Consider the following 17008-nt stretch of genomic DNA (forward strand, 5'->3'; position numbering starts at 1 on the left):
CGGCCAATAAAATGCGCCAGTCTCAAATGTAAACACAACGAGCTCAGCTCGCATTGTCGCGGTTCCTCCAACACGCACTCTCGCAGCCTCGCTGCATTTGCATATTGCTAAGACTTTTTTCCCCCACAAAGACTTCCCGCCGATTTGCATATTCTTATATTCTGTTCCCAAAGAATGATCATGGCAGTTTAGTGCAAAAGGTGCCTCCAGGAAGCGGGTTCTTTGGATTTTTAAAAATATTTTGCCATTTCTCAAAAATATTTTTTGATGTACGAGGAAAAAGTGGTTACAAAGGATCCAATTGGTCTGTGCGCATATATATTTTCTAAAAAGTTTGATTTAATTAAAAGATGGTGTCCAAACTGACATCTCTCCAACAGGAGCTTTTGAGCGCCTTGTTGAGCTCCGGAGTATCCAAAGATGTACTGATTCAGGCTTTGGAAGATTTGGAACCCTCCCCGAGCTTTGAGGTGAAGTTGGAGACCCTGCCCGTGTCTCCGTTGAAGATGAACGGCGCGAGTTCGGAGACCAAGGTCGTCTTCCACTCGCTGACTAATGGGCACGGCAAAGGCAAGTTGTCCGGGGACGAGGGCTCGGAAGACGGCGAGGATTACGACACACCTCCCATCCTCAAGGAACTGGAGTCTCTGAACACGGAGGAGGCGGCGGAACAGAGAGCCGAGGTGGACAGAATGCTGAGGTAACCCGTCCCAACAGCTTTACTTCTCCTTTAATAATATGGAGTTACAACCGCGCAATCTGTTGTTATGAGCGTTCATTTAAATAAAATAGGAACCCGCTTTCTCCAACGTCCTAGCAACCAAATGCTTCTGTTAAATAAACTAAATGTACGAGAGACATTGTCAGTTTTAAATCGGGACTCTCGGCTACAATTTGTAATCATGTAGCCTTTTTCTAAGGCCAGGTTAAGGAACAACTCTGCTGTCGTTTTGCAGGGTCTAAGTGTTAAAGCGCGTCATTTGGGCAGGTTGTCAGTTTCATGCTGTTATTTTGTTAGTTTCATGCGGCCAGGCTGAGCTCAATTTGTCCGGTTTTGTCAGGGTAATTCTGTAAACTGGGTGGGGAATCTGAAATCGTATTTACAATGTATCGAGGGGCCGGTTTTCCACTTCATCAATGAACTAATACTAAATACAATTCTCGGCCAGAAAATACTGTAATTGTGTAAGGGGTTGAGATTCGCTTCACTAGTGCCAAAAAGTTTGTGGCATCTTGTAGGCAGCGTTAATATGAAATAATATTAATAAATGATAACTGTAGTTCGCGACAGTTAGCAAGACAAGTTCATGAAGAAATCTAGAGCTGAAGTCGGCCGATCTTTCAACATCTAAAAGCGGGGCGGTTAAACTACAGTACAGAAAATATCGACCATCCGGAAAACTGCCCTCTTGAGTGTTAAACCCCACAGAGTGTCCTTGCAATCTTACATTATTAGCAAAGGACATCTTCGTTTCTGGTGTTCGCTTATACTGAATTATTTCAGGTTCAGTCAGATTCGCTTAATTTCGGACGACTTGTTTCGAAACCGTAGGTTTTTGACTTTTTTTTTCGGAGAGGAGGCCTCTAAGCGTTGGCTAACTACTTAACCTGTGTAAGGTGGCCGTGAAGAAGAATGATCTCCTTGGATCTAGGGTGGATCTGTCATCTCAGAGCCCGGAGGAAAAAGTAGGCTTTCGTTAAAAATGCGCCGAGATGTGTTAATACTCGCGGAGCTAATTACCGGCGTGTAAACTGTGGTAATGCGCAACTTTCCTCGTTTAGAACATTTTCTGACTTTAGGCTTGTAATAATATTATAAAATATATGCATAACTCATCTGTTTTTATGGAGTAATTGATACATCTGTTTAATGTGCATGTAAAAATGCACGGCAAAAACATTGAAACGTTTATTTTTAAACTGTTCCTTTCTATTTGAATGAAAGACGAGAAACGGCTCTAGGGCTTTTAATCGTCTCGTGGCAGTTTGTAAATATAAATATGGTCCAAGATTGTAGGACACGTGCGCTGACGTTTCTGCAGAGCGCTATTAATTTAGTATAAATGATCAACCCCGAATGTACAGAAAAGTGGAACACACATCTGATTAGGTGAATGGGTAACCTGGTTACTCATTGGTAAGGCGAGTTGTAAAGAGCGTTGACTGCAGACGCGCGTACTCTCCTGAGCAAACAGCTCTTGTTTGGGTTTGCGAGTCATGAGAAATTACAAAGTATGATCTGAGACTCGCCATGGTTGATCAGTCCCGAATATTATATCATGACCCGCGTAAATCTGGATAAATCCACATGATTCTCGGGGGCAATTTTGAGTTGGATGCAGTTACAAGGACCGCATTGCAACCCAGTGCTAATTAGGTTCCCAACTCAACTTTCGGTAGTGTCATACCCCTGTATATTCACATGGCATATCTAAACGGGCGGGAGTGTCCAAACTTCATAACCACGTTTCTATTTGAAGTATTTTATTTTATACTGATGACTGTTATTTAATTCAATTGTCATATCATTTGTTTATTTTTTAAGCGTCGATGTGGTACATTGACCGGGCATAAGTACTTGTTGAAAAGCACATGAACCCAGTGACAAGGTGCGCGCTTCGAGTTTATGAGGAAGAAGTTTTTAATCCTTGTTTTTAGCACATTCTTTGAAAAAATGCCATTCCACGGTTCGAATTCATCAGTTTAACGAAATGAAATTTAAATATTATGTGTAAAAATAATCTGCAATCGTCAGGTAAACCATTCATAATTGCATTGAGGAAAGCACACGCTGTCTGTTTGAAAACGCAGAGAATTTTCAATAAGCTTATTAGCTAATTTTACATCTGTAACACACGAGGTACGATAAGTTTTAATCGTTTAATTTTTTCCATTAAATATCAGAATCAGGTTTACTATCACTGACATATGTCGTGAGATGAATTTGCGGCCTGGCGCGACGTGAAAAGCTCGAAAGGAGCGTGAACGCTGCTCCACATTTTAATAATAGTATACCAGGCGAAGGGAAGGTGGGGTGTGTGTATGGGGGTGGGGTGGGGGTAAGGGTTAATAGTCGCTCCTCTCCAGGGAGATATAAAAATTATTCCCCTTGCACAGGGATACAGGAGTTGTGGGTGGAGAATGCAGCAAAACGCTGATTAAAGTTCAGTAAAAATTAGGTGCGTCTGGGCCCAACGGCTCGAGTCTTGGTGTGGAAAGACCTCAGTGGGTAAGCTACAGCCACCAACCATGTTTCAACAGTAGACACAAGCCTATCGACGAGAAACCTAGCCTGTAAAAAAATAACTGATCTGAATCCCCTTTCAGAGTCACAATTGCTAAAGGCGTATCACTAATTGAATATATCCCGCCCTCTTTAAAATCAGTCTCTAATCTGGTTGGAATCTGTGTGGGACATTAGTTTGAGTTGGATGAAAAAAAGAATTGAAACCGACCTGCTTCCCCCCATCTTTTGAACAGCCCCATAACTCAATATCAGCTGGACTACCATCCAGCATCGTTGATGGAGATCTTGTATCAAGAACCATTTTCTAGGCAACTCCGATTACAAAAATAGTTTGTTCCTCTCGGGCCTTTGCTATGTGCGAGCGTGTAACCAAGTCGCGGTGTTTCAATACTCAATACTGTACTCTACAGCTTGACCCTGCAGCGGCCTTTTGACAGAGTTGTTGAAATTGTAACCTGTCTGTTGGACCCTCTGTAGGGAGGACCCGTGGCGAGCGGCGAAGATGATCAAGGGCTACATGCAGCAGCATAACATCCCCCAACGGGAGGTGGTGGACGTGACGGGCCTGAACCAGTCTCACCTCTCGCAGCATCTGAACAAGGGCACCCCGATGAAGAACCAGAAACGGGCCGCCCTCTACACCTGGTACATCAGGAAGCAGCAAGAGATTCAGAGACGTAAGTGTCCACACTTCAAAGGCTCACTTACTCCTACTGCAGAGTAACCCGTTTAGCTTCCAGTTGCGGGATACAACGTGATTTATTTTTACATCTCTAAGGAGAGGAATTAACATCGACGTTTCAGTCCGAGACCCTTCATGAAGAGAGTCTCAATGAAGAGTCTGTACTCGAAATGTCGACTGTCAGATGTTGCTTGATCTGCTGAGTTCCTCCAGCATTTTGCTTTGGATTTTCAGCACCTGCAGAATCTCTTGCGTTTTGTGTTTTTTTCACACCCATAAATGAAGGAATCGCTTTTCCACCGCCTTTCAGACTTCCTAAAGAACTTTACACCCATTTTTGCAGTGATGTAGGGAGACGGGAACAAGACTAGATTAGTTTATTGAAGGATAGGTACTGGCTATCACAGTTGGGGCAGCTGGCCCGCTATTCATTGAAGGATAGTTTACATCTCTCATATGTACCCAAGAGAGTAGATAGGAGCTCAGCTGAACGCCCATTCTGACAGTGCGGCCCTCTCTCACTATCAGAATGGAGTGCCAGTCAGGTTTTTAATGGTCAGATCTCCAAAACACAATATTGCATTGCAGGTTCGTTCCCTGAGATTAGAATTATTTTTCCCATTCATTCAGAAACAAATACTATCATTACCTCTAATTGTTCTGTGGAAGGTTTCAGTGATGATTTGACAGATGCTGGAAAACTTGGGAGTTTTGCCGTTTTAACTTGTTGGCTTGCCTGCGTAATTAGAATGAAGGGAAGTGCTGCACATGATGGAATAAAGTCTTCTGTGCAATAATTTTGTCCCTTTGTGCTGGGTTTTAGGAAGTCCTGTCCTCCCTCCACTGTCTTCTGTCCCATCTTCAGAAACACATCCAGTTTTCCCTTGCAGGATAAAAGGACACCAGCTTCTTTAAAAAAAAAGACACCTAAGTCTGCTATCTATGTGATCCGGGAGTCTTTAACCATGCAGAGAGTGATGGACAGAGGAATTGATCCTAGATTGAGTCATAACGGAAGAAACCCTGAATCATTTAGGAGCCAACTGGAAGTGGGGAAGAAATGCTGAGTAGTCTTATGGCCCTGCTCATCTGTATTGTTCAGTAAACTGTTCTGTGTAATATGCTTTGTATACTTCAGCCTCTCCATCATAACACAGGGAATATCACTAACAGCAATGATCATTTGAAACTCCGTAGTTCAGCAATAATTCTTCCAAATAAATGTGTAGGATCCACTTAATTAGTTGACTGTGACAGGTTCATTTATTGAAGTGACAGCTCAGCCACTCTTTCTCTGGCAAAAAAAGTTTGACTTCATGGGGTACAGAATAGAAACACTGTCCAATACTTTATCTCTCACTTAAGTGACTCTGCTCAAGATAAAACAAAGTATTTGCAAACCTGTAGTTGGTTTGTTATGAATAAACTGTTGTGTTGCAATGTGTAGAGTATTCACAGTGGGGAAAGTGGAACAGTCTCTAACATAAATCCAGGGTCTGTATTTTATGTTGAAATAGACAAAGAAGCTGAAACAACATGATATAAAAACATTTCAGATGGCACTGTTTAACTGTGGAGTATCATCTGCCCCTTCTTACTGTGATTGCTTATGCTGAGAAAAATAACACTATGAAAGGAGACAGATAATGTCTGGCCCAAACTTACTTGGGTTATTATGGGGTTGGGTGAGACTGGGGCAGCAGAGGAACGTGACCCCTCACTAATGATTACTAGACTAAGTTTCAGGTATTTGATTTGTAAATATCACCTGGAAGTTAAGACGACGCCATAAAAAAGATCCATTGGATCTAATATTTTAAAAAAGGGTTCAATGTTAAAAGATGACCACCAGCATCACTCTATTTCCTGAGTCATTTGCCTCTAGTTTATTTGGTTTTAAAACACTTGCCCCTTCACAGCTGACCCAACCTTCTGTACAAAGTGCATTTTGAACAATTGGACTTGCCTTTTACAAGAATAAACAATGATTGGGTCAAAGGTGCTTTTAAGCACAAGAGATTCTGCAGATGCTGGACATCCAGATACAAAACGCTGGAGGAAATCAGCAGGTCAGGCAGCATCTGTGGAAAGGAATAAACAGCTGATGTTTTCGAGCGAGTCCTGAAGAAGAGTCTCGACCGAAACATTGACTGTTTATTCCTTTCCTCAGCTGCTGACTGTCCTGCTGAATTCCTCCAGCATTTTGTGTGTATTACAAAGGTATTGTTTATCTGTAACTGGTGTCCATGTACATTAAGCTCTCATTTTTTGAATAGCATTTCTTGGTTAGTATTAAAAATTTCCCTGGTTTATAAAAAAACTGAAGTCAATTTAGGTCAATATCTCAATATTAGATTTCTGTTAGGAGAAGCCAGCAACAATTTCATTAATACCACTTGAATACAAGACTGTGCCAAAGTCTTAAGCACATATATATAACTAGGGTGCCCAAGACTTCTGCACAGTATTGTCATAATTTTATGTATTGCACTGTACTGCTGTTGCAAAAAACAAATTTAATGACATGAGAGTGATGATAAATCTGATTCCGATAGGGGTCTCTGTTGTGGACTGGAAGTGGGAAGGGGGCAGGGAGAGGGGAATCATGGTTGGGAAAATGAGAAGGGAGAGGGGAGGGAGAGGGAAGCACCAGAGAGACATTCTGTAAAGAGCAATAAACTGATTGTTTGGAATCAAAAGCCCTTGCCTGACGGCTGAGGGCTGGGCGTGTCTACACCCACACCACCACCTTCTCTGCCACCTGTCCCACACCCTCCCACGGAGCTCCACCCTCTCCATTCCCAACATCCTTTGCTTCTGCCAGATTTACAAACTGGCTCTCTGTTCCACGTTGACAAGTACAGTACTGTGCAGAAGTCTTAGGTACTCTAGCTATAAATATATGTGCCTAAGACTTTTGCATGCAGCATGTTCCTTCCTGCATGCTGTAGCTCTCAGTATAAAATATAAGATGAAAGTAGTTGAAATTCACATATTACCCCATGGTTAGATGAAAAAATATTGAAACAGAGAAAACATCTTCAAACTTTGTTTCAAGCAACACACATCAAGGTTGCTGGCGAACGCAGCAGGCCAGGCAGCATCTCTAGGAAGAGGTACAGTCGACTTTTCGGGCCGAGACCCTTTGTCAGGACTAACTGAAAGAAGAGCTAGTAAGAGTTTTGAAAGTGGGAGGGGGAGGGGGAGATCCGAAATGATAGGAGAAGACAGGAGGGGGAGGGGGAGATCTGAAATGATAGGAGAAGACAGGAGGGGGAGGGATGGAGCCAAGAGCTGGACAGTTCTTTGTTTGATATTTTCCGTGACCTAGGGATTCACTTCTATCTGAGGAGCCAATTAAATTTTGTTATAATAATGTCAATTTCACAGTTAAACATCCACGATAAATCAGTAAAGAAAAAAACTACAGATTATAGTAATCATTCGAGCATATTAATCACTCTACAGGATTGATCCGTTTTCTAAAAACATCCATATACATTTTCCAATTACAGAACTTTCTCATCAAGGTTTAGTTTCTGACAACATTTAGCCATCAAGGCTACATCATTGCATTGACAGGCAATTCTGAGAGTAAATGTACTGATCTATGTTGTTACCTGATGTTCCCTTTTCCTTACTCCCATGTTTTACACTCTGATTGATCTTGTGGAGTCAATAAATGATGATGCATCATTTCCTTGCTTTACAATAAAATAGATTTGACATTAGGCACCATTACCAAGATCTATATTCAAAATGGGTTAATGACTTTAACCCATTCAGCGTGGAAATGTTACGTTCCAGCTCTTGAATGTACGAGAGACATTTAGGTGCTCAATAATAAAAGGATCGTGGAGGGGAACAAGCTATCTGCCATATGGTAGTCCTTTTGTAAATAGAAATATCTCTGTGCTTTTGAAACAGCACTTTGCATCTTTACATCAAGGTGGCTTAGCGCTCAGCGTGATGCTGTTACAGCTCGGGCGGCGGAGTTCAACTCTGGCGCTGTCTGTAAGGAGTTTCTACGTTCTCCCCGTGACTGTGTGGGTTTCCTCCAGGTGTTCCGGCTTCTGTCCCACGTCCCAAAGAAGGTCAGCAGGTTAACTGGTTGTTGTAAGTTATCCTGTGATTAGGCTAGGGTTAAATAGGTGGGCTGCTGGGAGGTGTGGCTCGTTGGGCCTGTTCCACCCCGTATCTCTAAATAAATAAGTAAAATTGAAGTGACTTTAGCCTGTTTAGCTTGGAATTGTTATATTCCCATTCTTGCTGTACAAGAGACCTTTAGGTGTAAAATTATAAAAGAATTATGGAGGAGAACGAGCCACCTGCCATATGGCAGGCCCTTTGTAAATAGAAATGTCCGAGGACTTTTGAAATGGTAGAAATTTCCCAGCTCTTTACAACTCTTGGCTATAAAATAAAGTTCATAGAATGTACACAGGATCAGGTGAAGTGCCCTTCAGAGTTCGGCTGAGGCACAGTTTTGTTAAAATAATCTCCTCCAGCGTTGATAAAACTCTGCTCAAAGGAAACTCCTTTCTGTCTGAATGATTTATTTAAAGTAATTAAACTTTGAAATTAATGGGGAAATCCTTGTAGATGTATTAACTTATTCCGCAAAAAAAATCGATTGAAAGATTTGTTCCTCAGTAGTCGCATTCCTCCGCGCGGCACTCATAACAAAATCCCAACAAAGAGAATTATCACTTACGAACGATTGCTTCATTAATATTTTACTGCAAATGACTTCCTGGGACAATACCACTGATTCCTATTGGACAGGGCAGAAATGCATCTGTATGGTCATAGGAGTAGACACAATGTATCCTTGTCTAAAATGAATGTGGCACTCAATGGCAACTGACTTACTCTGTGGTGAGAATGAAGCAAATTATCCCAGGAAGTGATCACAGCAATGGTATAGGTGTCCTTTAAGGGATACGTGGGGCAATTAAGTAGGGCAGTAGGGAATAGAAAGGGCGGCAGATGGAGTTATAGGTGGGAGAGGCCCATGGTGAATACAAGCCATTACCACTGTTTCTCTGTTACAAAGTTTATGTGCCTTAAGGAATCTTCAGCCTATTAAGTTATAATTTCTTCATAAAAACAGAAGGTATGGAAATGCTCAGCAGGTCATTGAGTTGGATAATTGGATGTTTCTTATGTTTTCCCCCTCCACAGATGCTGCCTGACCTGCTGAATACACTCAGTGGCCACTTTATTAGGTACACCAGTACACCTGCTCATTATTGCAAATATCCAATCAGTCAGTCATGAGGCAGCAATTCAAGGCATTAAAGCATTGTCAGTTGTTCAGACCAAACATCAAAGTGGGGAAGAAATGTGATCTAAGTGTCTTTGACCGTGGAATGATTGTTGGTGCCAGACGGGGTGGATTTAGTATCTTAGAAACTGCTGGTCTCCTGGAATTTTCACACACAACAGTCTCTTAGAGTTTACAGAGAATGGTGTGAAAAACAAAAAAAAAAGCACCCAGTAAGTAGCAGTTCTATGGGTTAAAATGCTTTGTTAATGAGAGAGGTGAGAGGAGAACGGCCAGACTGGTTCAAGCTGACAGGAAGGCGACAGTAACCCAGATAATCACACATTACAACAGTGGTGTGCAGGAGAGCATCTCTGAACGCTCAACACGTCGAACCGTGAGGTGGATGGGCTACAGCGGCAGAAGACAGCACTGGGCCCCACTCCTGTTCCTAATAAAGTGGCCACAGAGTGTATTTCCACCGTCTTCAGTCTGCATTTCAGCTGTCCAGCAGAACTTGCTTTTGTCTTTCCGTGTTTGAAACGTTACTGTGTTTGGTTCTGGTCATGCTGTATTGAATTTTTGCAAGGGAACGTAATGTCCAATAAGAAACTCTGAGTAAGAGTAAACAGTGCTGTGTTATCAAATTAAATTTTTATTTTATTGCTCTAGTTGGTAATAAATTGATTGTGACTACTTTTGAGAATTTTGTCATGATTTTTTTTGAAGAATATATAAATCCGATCTTTTTGTTATGTATGGGCTGGGTCAAGTCTACCCTTTCTCTTTCAGAATTCAACCAGACTATCCAGAATACTGGAAACAATATGACAGACAAAAGCAGGCCAGATCAGCTGCTGTTTCTCTTTCCAGAGTTCAATCAGCAAGACCAGGCCTCGGGGCAGGCTGAGGAGGCGGGTGCTGAACCTGCCAACAAGAAGATGCGCCGCAACAGGTTTAAATGGGGACCAGCTTCCCAGCAAATATTATACCAAGCTTATGAAAGGCAGAAGAATCCCAGCAAGGAGGAACGGGAGGCGCTAGTGGAGGAATGTAACAGGTAAGCAACAATAAGGTGGGGGGCTGAAAAACATCAGTGAAGGTGCCGTGCCAAGGCTTTGTCCAGACCGCATTTGGAATATTGTGAGCAGTTTCGAGCCCCTTATCTAAGGAAGGGTGTGCTGGCATTTGAGAGTGTCCAAAGGAGGTTCTCGAGAATGAAAGGGTTAAAGTATAAGGAGCACATGGGAACTCTGAGCCAGGTGTTCAGAAGAATGACGGGAGTTCTCATTGAAAACTATCGAATATTGAAAGGCCTCGATAGAATGGATGTGGAGAGAAAGTTTCCTACAGTGGGTGAGTCTAGACCCAGAGAACTCGGCCTCAGAATAGGCGGTTGTCCCTTTAGAACAGAGATGAGGAGGAACTTCTTTAACCAGAGGGTGGTGAATCTGTGGTACTCATCGCTATAGACAGCTGTGTATACTTAAAGCGGAAGTTGATGGATTTTTGATCAGTGAGGGTGTCGCAGTTCACGGGGAGAAGGCAGGAGAATGGGGTTGAGAGGGATAATAAATGAGCCATGATCGAATGGCAGAGCAGACTCGATGGGCTGAATGGCCTTATTCTGCTCCTACGTCCTATGATTCCTGCGTAGCTAAGTACATAGCCTAGTGAGGAAGGATCGACGTTTGAACCCCTGATTTTTGTTTATAGATGCAATGAAACCCAGATTCCTGCCAAATTCAGCCTGCTGTTTGTATCACTTGTTATCCAGTGGCATCACATCTAACCAGCCATGAATCTGTTTGGCTGCTCACCCAAGAAACTTCCAGAAGCCCCACAGGATCAGTTGATGCAACTACGGTCAGCGGGAGGGATACAAATGTTGGCTCCAATTTTACAGACAGAGACGGATGAGATATTAGTCTGGGTTTGCATTCTAGTAAATCCAGGTAGCAAAGGGTGAAGGTCTGAAGGACACTCTGTGGTCCTGCCCACAATCAATTAGCACTCACCACTGGATCATAAATGGCCACTTAAGTTTGGTCCTTCCCTGTGCTTTGAGTCAGCAGATTCAGAAGATGGGAGAAGAACAGAGAGGCAGATGGAGATATAGGATTTGTGGCACTACATTACAACACAAAAAAGCACGAGCCATGATTGATAACTTTTATAAAGCCATTAACAGTTTGACTGATTTTTGATCAAACAGTTTGAAAATAGTCTCATAAAACTAACCTAGAAACACACACAAAATGCTGGAGGAACTCAGCAGGTCAGACAGCATCTATGGAGGGGAATGATGAAGGCCTGAAATGTCGACTGTTCATTCCTCTCCATAGATGCTACCTGACCTGCTGAGTTCCTCCAGAATTTTATGTGCGTGTTATTCTGGATTTCCAGCATCTGCAGAATCTCTTATGTTTATGCTTGTTTCAGAGAATGCATTTTCAGCTCCCAGCAAGAATTTCAGTTAGATCTCTCTGCAGCCACTGTAAATTTCTTGAGTAACACATACTCTCTGGACTAAATTGGTGTGGCTGGATATTGGAACAATTAGTTACGGTTATATATATTGCAATCAAGTTAATTTCAAGATCAAAAATGGCAAAATCTTGGGAACTATGTAGTTCAAATATCAAACATTCAATGTCTGGATAAGCGTCCTTGGTGTTTATTTATTTATTTATTTACTGAGATACAGCGCAAAATAGGTGTGACACTCAGTAATCCCCAGATTTATTCTCAGCCTAATCACAGGCCAATGTACAATGACCAATCAATTTGTTAACCAATTAATTAATTAACTGGTACGTCTTTGGACTGTGGAAGGAATCTGGAGCACCCAGAGGAAGCACACGCAGTCACGGGAAGAATATACAAAGTCCTTACGGTCAGCAGTGGGGATTGAACCCTGGGTCACTGCTTTTGGTTTTCTTCAGAAATCCAAATGCACATCTGTTAATGGTGAACATGCTATGAACTCACTCAACTCGGAGAATATATCTTTGCTGGTCAATTCTTAAAGCAGCAGAATATGTAACGGATATAGGCAAATACAGTTTTTCAATTAGCCTTTGGGGTAAAATCCCAATAAGTTTGTTTTGAAAATGTTAGAAGTACAAAGCATTGGGTTATTGTTTCCCTTATGGTGTGTCTGTGCACATTTAATTCATCTATTTCCTGAGGCACTGTCAAGTTCAGTTACATACTGAGCCCGTTCTATCAGTGGTGCCACCCCAACAACTGCCAGTGCTGTGAAAATGACTGGATTGCCTTCTCTCATTTCCCAACTTTATTTGTCCAGCCATGTACTGAGAGAGCAGGCGTGGAAAACCACTCCCAATGATTTCAAAGGGACTACAGGGTTAGAAAGATGCAAATGGACATGAAATGTCAGTGTACACACTCCATGGCCACTGTGTTGGGTACAGAAGTGGGACTCGGCATGGTCTTCTGCTGCTGTAGTCCATCCACTTCAAGGTTCGATGTGCTGTGCGTTGAGAGATGCTCTCCTGCACACCACTGTTCTAATGCATAGTTATTTGAGTTACTGTCACCTTCCTGTCAGCTTGAACCAGTCTGGCCATTCTCCTGTGACCTCCCTCATTAACAAGGCATTTTTGCCCACACAACTGCCGCTTGCTGGATGTTTTTTTTTTGTTTTTTGCACCATTCTCTGTGAACTCTAAGACTGTTGTGTGTGAAAATCCCAACAGATCAGCATTTAGATAACCACCCCATCTGGCACCAGCAATCATTCCATGCTCAAAGTTGCTCAGATCACATTTCATCCCCATCCTGATGTTTGGTCTGAACAACAACTGAGCCTCTTGACCATGACCGCATGCTTTTGTGCATTGAGGTGCTGCCACCTGATTGGCTGATAAGATATTTGCATTAAGGAGCCTGTACACCTAATAAACTGGCCACTGAGTGTATTTCTTTCCCTCAGTTTCATGGTATAGATTTGAAGAATATTCAGACACAAGGGGCTGCAGAAGCCAGAATCAGCAGCAACGCACACAACATGGTGAAGGAATTCAACAGATCAGGTGGCATCTGTGGAGGAAAATGGGCAATCCATTTTTCAAGTTCCAACCCTTTGTCCAGATAAAAGGGCTTGATCTGAAATGTAACTATCCATTACCCCGCATAGATCATGCCTGACCTGCAGATTTCCTCCAGCATCCTGAGTTTTATTTGCAAGGTCAATTCTCACAATTTGATTTTGGACAGAGTAGAAGTCATATCAAAATTATTAATATTGGCAAGACCCTTTTATGGCTTAATCCATATTCAAGTAAAATCATACCTGTGTAATCAAGTACTATGAAATAGAATAAACAACATTAAATGATACAATTAGTTTAAATATAAAATTGCTTGTAAGTTTACAATGTTTAGAGTATGACTGTCACTTGTTCACCCTAGAGCCGAATGCATACAACGTGGCGTGTCTCCTTCTAAAGCGCACGGACTAGGATCGAATCTGGTTACAGAAGTCAGAGTGTATAACTGGTTTGCCAACCGAAGGAAGGAGGAAGCTTTCCGCCAGAAACTAGCCATGGACGCGTACAATGTTCAGTCGCACAACATGAACCCACTGCTGTCCCATAGCTCTCCACACCATCCACCAAACTCCTCTCCCTCAAGTAAGCACGGTAAGCTGTTGTCCTCTGTTCCTTTCCAGTGTGCCCGGTAATTGTGGAGGGTTCCTAAAAGGTGGAACTTCGGAGTTAATGATCTGGCTTGCCACTGAACGGCAAGCCAGGGCAATTTGAATTGAATCTGAGCATTGGGAGCCGATTGAGATGGGCATTGTTGGACTTGATGCTCTGAAAATTTTTCCTCTCTGTGGAAGCTACCAATGAGTACTGTGGACAGGGTTTAAAACCAATGTTCCACTCAGTCCAGCAGGGAAGTTTAAAATCTAGGAAGATTAAAATGACCAGATTGAGTTATTTAACTGTGCTTTTAAATGTTGGCATTGACAAGTTGAAATTAGATCCATTGAGTACTGTTCCCTTTGACAGTTGCAGTGTGAAAATGCAACTTGAAAGACTATCAGTCCCTTGGCTTATAACAGGCTTCCATTCCTGAGGAGTGTTTGCATCCTGAGGTGATTGTAAGTTGGAGCTGAAGACAAACAGTGTGTGGGAGAGAGCCACAGAAACAGAAGTGAGGGGAGAGCGAGCAGGCAGAGGAGGAGCAGTGGCCAGCCGCTCTCATTGGCTCATTGAGTGAATGAGCATATTTAGTGCTCCCAGCACCGCTCAGCTGGACCCAGCTCCCCCTACTGTTGCGGCTCAGGATGGGGTGTGAGGATAGAGGGCACGTGGAAGTGTCCCGTTCCCACCCAGAAGAAGATGCCTACAACCCCTCCAGCAGCCGGCAAATTCACCCTCCTCCATCCCAGTGATCTCCCAAATGCTCATTTGTATGTATAATAGACACGAGAGGTACTGGAGATGCTGAGATTTCTAGAGCAGTATACACAAGGTGCTGGAGAAGCTCAGCAGGTCAGGCAGCATCTATGGATGGGAATGAATGGTCAATCTAGTGGATTTCTCTCTAGTCCTGATGAAGGGTCTTGACCTGAAACGGTGACTGTCTATTCTCGTCCATTCATGAGGTGTCCATAAGTTAGGCATCTGTAAACTGGGAAGCACCTACAGATACTGACTGGGAAGGACCTACAGATACTGATTTTCCTCATTGGTATTGGTGCTTCTTTGACCTTTCCCAAAACCTGTTCTGTATCATAGTACACCCAGGAAGTTCTCAGATAGGGTTTCTTTGTGTTACTTTTCCATCGCTTTCTTATGTAGACGAAATTCAGTGGAGGGTGGCTCCAGTTTATTCTGTGATAGGTAGAAGATTGAATTTGTACGCAGGTCAAGTCTCCCTTGAGTAGGTGGAGCAGAAATGGAGCAAATCAGAGAAAATGTACCTACAGAGGAGCAAAGCACACAGAATGCTGGAGGAACTCAGCAGGTCAGGCAGCATCTACCGTGAGCTGCCACCGCTTTGGCCCGAAATGATGGCGGATTATTCCTGTCCAGAAATGGAGCAAGTTTCTGGATTAAGTTTCTAAGGATATTGAGCTTCACTGGCGGTGTGTTGCAATGTCAGGTCTTATCCTGTACAGGCAAATTGTCTCTCTGGGGCAGTGGCGGTGGGGGGGAGGGGTGTTGTGTAATATAAATGGTATATCAGCTGGGCTGCTTTTCAGTGGCCATACCTGCTAACAGCGTGAGGCTTCTTAACGGCATTGAGATAAGTAAGGCTTTGTGGAGTTCTGCGTATTTTTGATAACTTTATAGCGTTGTTAGTGATAAACTCAACTGGTGATATGATGTGCTTTGTTATTCTACTTTACACACCAGGAAGACAGTAAACCTTTAAATAATATCACAATGACCATGCATGAGGAATCCAGTTTTTTATCCTATTAAGCTTAGGTCCCTGATTCCTACATGCCTTTAAGAGGTAAAGGCAGGATAATATAAACAGTGCTTAATCCAGGAGATTAGATGACCACCATCTCAAATCCTGGTGAAACCACTGGAGGTCAAGGCAATGCCCGCTCTGACCCCATCAGTGTAACTCTGACGTTGAACGTTGCCGGTACTTGTGTGAAGGAATTCGTTCAGGGAGCTGCCGTGTGATGTTGGGTCCCATGTGCTATTCTTCGTAAGCTTTGTTGTTTCCGAGTGACTTTCTGTGTTCCGGGTGGATAGGAAGTACTTCGATTTCAAAAGAGTTACTTACAACCACACCACTCCCCACGGTGGTTGACAGGCAGTGCCACACTTTGGAATTGTGATCACCGTTGAGCGAAATGAGGCAGCTGATTTGTACACTGCAAGAGTCATAGAGTCTCAAAAGCAGGTCCTTCAGCCCATCTAGTCCAGTCCAACATGATCTCCTGCCTAGTCCCATCTACCTGCACCTGGACAACATTCCCTCCATACCCCTCCCATCCATGTACCTATCCAAACTTCTCTTTAATGTTTCAATCAAACCTACATCTACCACCTGAGCTGGCAGGTCGCCACACCATCCGAGTGAAGAATTTTCCCCGTAGGTTCCATACAACCGTAAAACCATAAGACATAGGAACAGACTTCGGCCACTTGGTCCATTGAATCAAGTCAAGTCGCTCCTTATTGTTGTTTCGACCATAAACTGTTGGTATAGTACACAGTAAAAACAAAACAACATTCCTCCAGGAGCATGGCTGATTTCCCCTTGACCTTCACCTTTCACCCTAAACCAATGACCTCTTGTTCTCGTCTCATCCAAACTGAGGGAAAAAAAAAGCCTGCTTGCATTCACCTTATCTATACCCCTTCATCATTTTGTAGACCCCTGTAAAATCTCTCATTTTTTCGTGCTCCAAGGAATAAAGTCCTAACCTATTCAACTTTTACCCATTGGTCAGGTCCTCAAGTCCTAGCAACATCTTTGTAAATTTTCTTAGCTCTCTTTCAAGCTTATTGTTATCTCCCTTGTAGGAAAACTATCAATAAACTTGAATGACTGTAGAAGATTCCAGAAAGAGTAATATTTGATCGGAAAATCTATTTCATTATAAATGTTGGTCTATACAAAACAAAATCTAGAGGCCCAGAAATGAATCGTATTGGTGGTTATCAAAGTTCAAAAAGAACTGGAATTTTAAAAAAATGAAACTTAAACATGAACTGGTGTGGCACAGAGAAGTGGGACTTAAACCTTGCTCTACTACGTTCGTTGTATTGTAAAGAGAAAGGAACTTGAACAGATTACAGGCTTTTCCCCGCTT

At 42.7% G+C, this 17008-nt stretch overlaps 1 protein-coding gene across 9 annotated transcripts in view; it reads left to right on the forward strand.

Moving 5' to 3' along the window:
* hnf1ba (HNF1 homeobox Ba) overlaps positions 1 to 17008 on the forward strand; it is a 117807-nt gene that overhangs the window by 3239 nt on the left and 97560 nt on the right. Inside the window, exons 1-4 of one of the 9 annotated variants that reach the window (XM_072243690.1) lie at positions 7 to 700; positions 3725 to 3924; positions 9988 to 10255; positions 13633 to 13862. In XM_072243690.1, the coding sequence (XP_072099791.1) occupies positions 351 to 700; positions 3725 to 3924; positions 9988 to 10255; positions 13633 to 13862 (1048 nt within the window). In that variant the 5' untranslated portion in view covers positions 7 to 350. Of the gene's footprint in view, positions 1 to 6; positions 701 to 2099; positions 2138 to 2325; positions 2610 to 3724; positions 3925 to 9987; positions 10256 to 13632; positions 13863 to 17008 lie in introns of those variants that run through there. The other 8 variants (XM_072243691.1, XM_072243693.1, XM_072243694.1 and 5 more) reach the window with 8 other exon arrangements.

The sequence above is a fragment of the Mobula birostris genome, chromosome 25, assembly GCF_030028105.1.
Source record: "Mobula birostris isolate sMobBir1 chromosome 25, sMobBir1.hap1, whole genome shotgun sequence".
NCBI classification, from domain to species: Eukaryota; Metazoa; Chordata; class Chondrichthyes; order Myliobatiformes; family Myliobatidae; genus Mobula; species Mobula birostris.